The sequence below is a fragment of the Centruroides sculpturatus genome, unplaced genomic scaffold (genome assembly GCF_000671375.1).
Source record: "Centruroides sculpturatus isolate CEXI.00-Female unplaced genomic scaffold, Cexi_2.0 scaffold387, whole genome shotgun sequence".
Classification (NCBI taxonomy): Eukaryota; Metazoa; Arthropoda; class Arachnida; order Scorpiones; family Buthidae; genus Centruroides; species Centruroides sculpturatus.
This window is the reverse complement of record NW_019384709.1, coordinates 146,407-155,669: the sequence shown is the minus strand read 5'-3', so window position 1 is coordinate 155,669 and position 9,263 is coordinate 146,407. Positions and strand designations below refer to the sequence as shown.

At 28.7% G+C, this 9,263-nt stretch overlaps 1 protein-coding gene across 4 annotated transcripts in view; it reads right to left on the bottom strand.

The window, feature by feature from the left end:
- Positions 1 to 900: 900 nt before the first annotated feature.
- Positions 901 to 9,263, bottom strand: part of LOC111627768 — a 63,501-nt gene continuing 55,138 nt past the window's right edge. For all 4 annotated transcript variants that reach the window (XM_023371405.1, XM_023371404.1, XM_023371403.1 and 1 more), the window contains 11 exons: positions 9,112 to 9,236; positions 8,842 to 9,031; positions 8,563 to 8,760; positions 8,310 to 8,494; positions 8,033 to 8,242; positions 6,654 to 6,753; positions 6,476 to 6,563; positions 6,269 to 6,397; positions 6,002 to 6,184; positions 5,825 to 5,929; positions 901 to 1,248 (listed from right to left, as the gene is read on the bottom strand). In XM_023371405.1, coding sequence (XP_023227173.1) covers positions 1,087 to 1,248; positions 5,825 to 5,929; positions 6,002 to 6,184; positions 6,269 to 6,397; positions 6,476 to 6,563; positions 6,654 to 6,753; positions 8,033 to 8,242; positions 8,310 to 8,494; positions 8,563 to 8,760; positions 8,842 to 9,031; positions 9,112 to 9,236 — 1,675 coding nt within the window. In that variant the 3' untranslated portion in view covers positions 901 to 1,086. The remainder of the gene's footprint in view (positions 1,249 to 5,824; positions 5,930 to 6,001; positions 6,185 to 6,268; positions 6,398 to 6,475; positions 6,564 to 6,653; positions 6,754 to 8,032; positions 8,243 to 8,309; positions 8,495 to 8,562; positions 8,761 to 8,841; positions 9,032 to 9,111; positions 9,237 to 9,263) is intronic.

Below are 9,263 nucleotides of genomic sequence, written 5' to 3'. Positions count from 1 at the left end.
TCCAAACACCATTGTCAAATTTCTAGGTTTACAAGATGGTGGCACTCAACGTTTGACATTCACGTTTTAGAGATGAAAACTTTGGCCGCAACCTCTCTATTAACATATTTAATGAAATTTAAGTGCACTGAAGTTAAAAAATGATTTTTAAAGAAAGGAAGTGACTACATTGATATATCTTTTTTAACCCATTATTCAATTAGAACAAGTTAAAAAAATTAAATGAACTGAAAATAAAACTAGAATTTAAAATTGCATTGTCATTCTGACTAAGTTACTGCCATACAAATGACTGTTGAACTGATTTTGGAGTATTTCACATTGAAGAGCAATTATCATAATTTAAATAGATAATATAACTGTGCAATTACTGAATTTATTATTACTGATATACAATGAAAAATAAATGAAATTATATATGTTTTGTGTCACAAACTCTTCTGGTGTGCCACTTTGAGCAAATGTTCCATCTCTGCCTTATATCTTTGGTTGTTATGCTGTTCAAAACTATTTTTATATACGACATATTTAAATATTACTTTTATAGTTGTTGTTATCTTTTAAAAGTTGTCCTGAACTTTTCTAAGTATAAAACTGGATTAATGATGTTTATTAAGAGATAAATTTATTAACAAACATTTTAGCTATCAATTTCATTGTACAATTTAAATAGAAATGATAAGTTAATTATTTTTTAATAGTAGAAGTTGATAGAATAGTTATATGACATTAGTTTTTTTAAAGCCATTCTATGTACTGTACAGTGTTTAGAGGTTATAAAGTTAATAAGAATTTCAGGATCGTTTGGAGCTTATTTGGCAGAAATTTATCTGCGAGTTAATCGTTTTTGCAGTTTTATGTTGCTGATTGCAGGGAAAAAAGAACGTAAATAGAAACCAATAATATTCAAATATATGCTATTTATTTCTGATGTGATATGATCTGTACATAAACTGGAAAAGTGATTTTTTTTTTAATATTTTATATGTGTTGCACACAGTTCATATAAATACGTTATTTGTATTGTTTTGTAGACGTAACGGTATGATTTTCATATACAAAAATTTCACTTGGACAAACAAACAATCATAAATCTTTCGTCTGAGTTCTACATGCTTCTTTACATTTCACAAACATTCCTTTTAATTCCTTGCTATTCAATCCAGATATGCAACTGAGTTTGATTAATCCTGCTTGACTGGCAGAAACGAGCCACAGATGCGATCCAAAGTTTGGATTCCACGCAACCTGAAATATAGAAAAAAATGTTAACATACTTTTTCATTTTATGGGACATCCAACTCCCCAACTTACATAAATTTGTCTTCATACTTGCAATAATTTAAATAAGCCATGAAAATTACTTTGATCCTGCTGGAAATAAATGGAGGATCCAACTAGGACAACATAACTCCACAAACCAATTAAGGAAACATTTATTATAAAAGTCTGCTTCATTTAAAAGAAGGAAATTAATATATCACATATAGGAGAAATAATTGTGTACAGTAATACCCCAAACTTATGCAATAGGTGGGACCGAGCGGTAACCGCGTAAGTCGGGGTATAATTTTGCATATAAATACATACAAATAATTTTTAATTGGGGCTGGAGACTGAAGAAAACAATAATTTAGAAAAAAATGTTTAATAAAATCTTAGATAATACATATGTATAACAAATTAGGCCTATATTATTTTACAATTTTTCACATTTACTTGTTTATTACGCCATAATTTTAACATTGTTTCCATCTCAGCGATAATACTGTGACGTTTACGAATGATGCTTGAATTTAAAGATTGAGCATTTTTCACAGCTTCGAGAATTTTTTCTTTGCCTTTTATAATTGTTCTGACCGACAATTCCGGTAGATCAAACTTCTTTGCCAATTCACAAATTTTCATTTTTGTATCGAAGTCTTTAATAATGGGTGCATTCGTAAAGTCAAACGAGTTAAACGCATTAGTAACAAATTGTTCGAAATAGGAATAACGATGACTTCATTCTCGCTTAACTGGTTCGACTTTACTAACATACCCAATGTTAACTTTACATTCCAAAGATAAAGTTTTTCTTTTCTTGTTTGATGCAGAAGAATTATTTCTACTTCGTTTGGATGACATAGTAGAGTCTCTTGAGTCTCCGTACATATAACAAACACAAAATAAATTGTAGCTGTGTTTGGATTCCGCGCGACACATCGAACATGTAAGCTGAACAATAGTGTGGGGGGAGTGAGTAATCAAGGGTTGCGTGGCGCTGAAACAAAAGACGAATCGACGAGATTTGAAAATCGTTTAACTCGGGGTATTACTGTATTCTTAAAAATCATTGTTATAGCATTTTATGCACCAAAATAACAAGGCTTCTGGGAAAAGTCTGTCTGTCTCTCCAGTCATTGTAAAAGAAATTATTTTTTAAATAAAATAAACAACAAAACTTTTCAGAATTCAATGACATTACTCAACATGTTTCCCAACAGTCAAAATTTTTACAACAGTTGAGACAGAAAGTGTGTGTGGTGATAGATTTTTATCCATTTTTTTTAATCTTAATACCAGATCTTAATAATGCAAATAGTCCTAAGGTTTTGATCACCAGGAGACAATATACTCTTGTCTACTAATAAAAAATTAAAAGTTTTGAAATTTATTGGACACTAAAAGTTTTGTTTCTGAATTTAGTTTTACCCAATATTAATAATATATACATTCCATACTGTTATTAAAAGTACAAATCAATCTTCATCTCCATTAAAGTGGGAATAAACAATAAATTTGATTTATACTTAGCTTCTGTTCTGTTTCACTATAGGAATTAATATTGTAATATAACCGTAAATAACCTTGAATTATTCTGGTATAACAAGTACTATTCAATGAATACTTCTCTTGCTGACAAGTTTGGTAGGTCAGGACCATTATTACCTACTATGGACAAACTTTTCAGAACTATTAAAAGCATTGCATTCCATCCCTATTGAGATCATAATTGCACTGTTGCCAAATGATACCACCATCTTTCAACTATGACAATATTTATATAAAACATTATTTCATCCAATTTTCTGATATGTACTAAGCAAACTGTCTGGAAAGGCATAATGCAATTCTTTCGAGTCAATTGCAGGTTTGTCCTATTTTTCTAAGTCATATTGGAAGTTATCATCATTTGTAGATTTTCAAAGGAATGGATGAAGAAACATTTAAAAAATTGTTTCAGAGAGTTATTCCTAAACTGGAAGAAAGAAGTGTTTCACTTCATAATGCTCCATATAATTAGTGTTGTCACCAGGTCAGTTTTTAAATTCATGGTCCGGATTAATTATTAATTTGTCCAGTTTTCGTAGAAATTGTGAAATTATGATGAAACAAAATAAATTAAAATGAAATACTCACAAATATTTTTATAAACGGTTAAAGACTTTAACTTCATATTCCCACCCAAACTTAGCCCTAGGCTAAGAGTGACAGAAAATGTACTTTTAAAATTCTAACTTGGAACAAACCTAATATTTGCCAAACATAATTCCCTAACTGGTTTCAAATTCAACCAGTCAGGGACTTGTGTTGGAACAAACCTATTGTAAAGCGAATGTGACAGTTTCAGTTTACAAGTTTATAATTTCTATTATAAACTTCTATGTATTATTTTTGGATATGCCACGTGTGATTTTGTATTATTTTAATAATATATCATGTACAGTACATGTTTACCTTCTAATAGATAAAAAAATTTTTTTAAGTATAATATCATAATTTTGAAAAGGCTGCAACACTGGTGTTTGTATCTAATTCAGCTAAATTATAAAAATTCCAAAGACAATTAAGAATATTGCCTTTGATACACAAATGTTAAAACCAGAACTATCAAACCTTTATAAAAAGCATCAAGCATAGATACAGAAAATTCAAAATAGATAATATGGACAAAAACAAAAATGTTATAACTTTGATATAGGAAAATGTGGGAATTAGACAAAATAATAGTTTTGTAATTTCACTGGAAGAGTAGATTGTTTTGGAAATCTTCATTGCAACAGCACATATGTTTGCATCATAATTTCTTTATTTTGAAAAATTAAAACTTTGTAAAATTATACATATCCACATCCTTTATAACAAAATATGTATTTCTTTTTTGTCTAATAAATCAAACAAATTTTATTTTCATACAGTCAAATTTCAAAAAGCTGCCACCATCTAATGTTTTTCATGGATAAGCAGGACTGGCAGTTTAATGAAAAATGGTCCTGTAATACATTTATTGCACATATAACATGTTGTTATATGCATGAATATTGAAAAGTGCAGTAGCAAATAACTTGGAAGAAACATTTCAAAAGATTCAAATGGACTTTCATTCATGTTACAAAAGAACATAATTCAGAGGTTAAAATTCATGTTTCTAAATGAGAGGGAGACTCCCCTTGCCTTCAGGGAGCTTGTAAAAACAATGTCTCACTTTCATTCTCAATAGTATGGTATACTCAAATAAATAAAAATTTTTCAATTATGGGTCAATCAGATGCAAGGCTTGAAGAGTGATTAACAAAGAAAATGCTAGAACATTATGCTATTGTTAGAGGTGAGTGCCAATGTGTTACAAGCAAAAATTTAATTAATTTATATTTTTGAATTTTATAACTGGTAAATATTTAATTGGAAATTAATGTTTTTGTTACATTAGTACTATTTTTCAATTTTCATTTTAATAATAACAATTTAACCTGTACTGTTTAGCATTTTTTGTTTTAATTTTTAACTAGTTTATTATACCCTCAATTTGATGGCAAGTATTGAGAGAATTAAAGACAAATTTTATTGCTATTAGTTTTTTAAGCTCTTTCCGTCCTGTGGGCATTAAGAGGACCTTTTTAGCAAGCCCACAATGAGGTGGTTGGATGTAATGGATGGATCACTTCTGGAATTTTTCAATCTTGGGTTCCTCAGTGATAGGCTGCCACCTTAACTGTTTGGCCATTAGGAATTTTCTTTAATTTTTCCTAATTGACAGAGCATTTTTGAAGTTGCAAAATGTTTTAGCTACTTTATAAACAATCATCAAGAATAACTGATTCATAAGTTACTAAAATAACATAAACTGGCAAGGGAGAATCACTCTTTGCGTATTCTAATCCTTTGCATTATATCAAATGTCATGTCTTCTTTTCATGTTTGAAAACAATTTTCAATATAGTTTTGGTTTTTATGGTACATCACGGTTCTTTGCTTTACACATTTTGTTTAATTTATAATTTAACTTTTCAAATTAAAAAATTTTAACAAATTTTAATTTTTTTCTAGTTTTGTGGAAATTGTAGAACAGGAATCTTGCCTATCGTGTATACATATTTGCAGGTCTATATACAACTTTTGGCCATTTTAATGTTGATTCTGGAAAACTGGCAGCACTATAGTGTATGTTAAAGGTTTTTGTCTACCCAATACAGTGGCAGACAGCATATTAGCAGGAGTTTCCTATCCTTTTATCATTTGGGACAATTTGTTTCATTACATTTTTTAGCAAGGGTGGCATATTATTGAGGTTTGATTGTACATTAAGTTCATAAGTTAAACATAAGGATATGACAAAATTCATATGAAAAATTTATAAATATTTGTATTAATTTTCTGAGAATTACTATAGATTCAAATCATATAGTATTGTTTAAAAATTAAAATATGGTATACTCATAAAGTACAATTATTTTAAAATCTCAATTCATTTGAATGTAATATTGTAGATTTTAATTATTGATATTTTTCAAGCTAAGACTAAGTAATTAATTAAAAATTCATATAGAACCTGTTCTTTTACCTTATTGATTGATGCCAAAGGATAAAGATTTGGTTGAGAAGGTGACATATTTTCTGATTTTAAAACTCTCTGAAATTCTGAAGTAGAAATTTCTCCAAAATCAGCCTTTAAAATAAATATATTTTAGAAACTATTCACCAAATATGTTTCATATTTTAAAAAAAATTTTTCACTTACAAAATTATTATCTTGAAATACAAGACCATATGTCTTAACTGCATCTTTATACGTTGGTAATGTTTTCTTTTTAATTTTTGGTAGATTTTCAGTACTTTCTGATGACTTGTCAGATTCCACACTAAGAACATCATCATTTTCATTTACTTCATTTAATGCTTCCATACTTATTCTATACAATGGCTACAAGAAACAAATAATAGATATAAATAAATTTATTAACAATCTTTAGTTTTATAAATACAATGTACAGTAATAAAAACTTACCACTCTCCTGTGGCCCATTTGTTTTATATGATCAACATACTTCATAAGTTGGCATAAAACCACAATTACCATATCCCCACTTGCACTACCACTTGCCTCAACGTTTAACCAGTCAGAAACTGATAAACTCTGTCAGAAATTTCAATTATAAAGTTATAATTTGTTTTATCTAATTAATAATATCCAAAAAATTTAACAAACACTTACCCATATAGTACTGAAATGTACAGAAAGTACTTTGTGCAAGAAACTATAATATCCACATTCTTTATATATGGTAGAAGTATGGAAGAGACTGCATATAGTGAGGAAAAAATTACATAAATAAACCAAATTCAAATATGTCATATATTAAAATTTTTATAAATGAATAAATAATTATTACTTATAGCACTCATCCATTGATTCAAACATCCCACACCAATGAGGCAACCAAGCAAGGTCTCGAACCAATCCTCTTTTGTCATTAAGTATTGAAGGCCAATCTATAAAATATTTATAACATGTAGTATGGTAAGCAAAAATAATTCATTTTTATTACCATAAATTGAGATTATGAAGTCATTTATTTTCTTTTATTTCAACTTTTTATTATTGAAGTTGGTAGTAGGTCAGTATAATAATTTTCAATATTTTTGTTTAATGTAATTGCTGTAAATACAGTAGAGCGTCGATTATCCGAAAGTCAATCATCCGAAAGAATTCCAGTCGGCAAATTTAAATTTTTGCCAGTGCTGTGGCGCTGCAATCTTTGGCTANAAGGCCAATCTATAAAATATTTATAATCATAAAAAGAGAAATTTTAAGTATAGCAATATAAAATTTTTATAATAAAAAAAAAATACAGGCAATGATGTTAATATCAAATAACTTCATCCAATATTTCCAATAATGAGTTTTATCATACTTAAAGTGATGTTGTCTAGAGAGATTTAGCAGATCAAATGCAACCAAATCTGGTTTGTGACATCTCAGAACATAAAAGATATTTCCATTAACAAAAAGTAGGGGAGGGCATGGTAATTCCAGCCGCAACAAACAAAACATTCTCTTTGAACATGTATTACATAAACAGTATTTAAAATTATTGATGACAACTATATTGGTAAAAAAAAAAAAATGATTCTTACATAATGAAGATAGTTAAGTATCATTTGACTATTGCATAAATGACAATGCATAAATTAAAAGCCTAACAACTTAAAAAATTTTTAATAAAATTACCAAATAAAGGTTGGTCTAAATGACAATGATACATACTGCTATGTAATAAACAAAAATTTTAATTGTTGCAAAATTTGAAGTATTAAATATTTTATCACACTATGATTGGTGTCACATGGCTCTCTCGCAAAGCACAAAAATCATGTAAAAAATAAACACACTGACCCATCTGAAATGAATTGGAATTGGTCCAGACATTAAGGAAAAGAAAAAAGAATATAAAATATATTATTATTGTGCAGCAATATTTAATCTACATTGTTATTTCATCGAATTGCTCTCATTATGTGAGACAATTAAAAGTACAGCTTTTGCATGTTTTGTTAGAATTTTGGCACACAATGGAAAATGTATGTATTGCATTTTCTGGGACTCAGAGTTAGGAAAGTATTGATTTTATTGGATTTTTCAAAAATTTAAGAAAAACTGACTTTTGAAACAAAGATGCTTGGCATTTCACAATTAATAAAGAGTCAAATTATATCTTACTTTCTTAATTTATGTACATAAATGTAGTTTAAATAAAATAAAATTACTTACATTGATCTTGCAAATCCCAAACTTTCGCAGTTTTATCATAACCAGCTGTTGCTATATACCGATTTCCCGGTATAGGCAACCACAACAAGGCAGTTATGCAGGCACTGTGTGCAGGAAAAGACATAAATGGACAAAGTGTTAACTGCCCATAATTGGTAGAAAGAATCAAAAGTGGAGATGATGACATCAAATTCCAGATACATACTAAACCTATATTAAAATTGAAATGATTAAAGCCTGATAAAAACATGCATTAATTTATATGAAAGAAAATTACCACTTCCATATCCAGCTGCTATATGAGAATGACTATTGGTCCTTTGCCAGGAGATTTTAGTACAAATTGTTTGATGACAAGAAATATTAGGTCCATTTTCAGGTGGAACTAGTATAACATCTGCCTTTGGTTTAAAAATTGGCAAACTCTCTTCATTCTTTGTAAGACAATACGGCTGAGGAATGCTGTTGAATAACATTTTATCAATATAAAGAAATTTTCTACAGTTTAAAATAAGAGTATATCATATTACCTGTATATCTTTACAGTACCATCACTACAAGCTGCGGCTAAAAGACCTAAACGTGGCAGTTTATTGCCAGATTTTTTCAGACCATCATTTTGTAAATCAGATACTTCTTCCCAACATCCACTAGGACACCATGTCAAATCCCATATTTCCCCATTCTCGTGAGCAATGGCTAATGCTAACTTTGGCCTTTTCATTAAACTGAAAGAATTTTAGAAAATTTTTTGAATTTAAAACAACAACTGAAATTACTGTATAAATAATAATAAAAAAACTAGTTACAAATTATTTTCTAGATTTCCAACATCCCAAAGTTGTATCATTCCTTTACACTTTTTAGTATCTGTTAAGTAATGAGCTTCGGGATCACATGCAGCTAAAGCTAAAAACTGATCTGTAGTAACTCCAAGTGGATTCGGACACCAAGAAATAGACCAAACAGATCCCCCAGCAAAAAATATACTGGATGAAGCTAAATATTTTTAAAAATTTATATTTTTAATATACAGCATATTAAAATATATATATTTTTTATTAACAGTTTAAAACAACCTTTTGATTCTGACTGAATATTTTCAAACAAGTTGATTTTTATCCAAGAACTATCATGTTCATCATCTGAAGCTATCCTTAAGTTAGATGACTCACTCAGAGAAGGCAAATAATCTTTATATTCTCTTTAGTTAAAAAGAACACTGTAATAA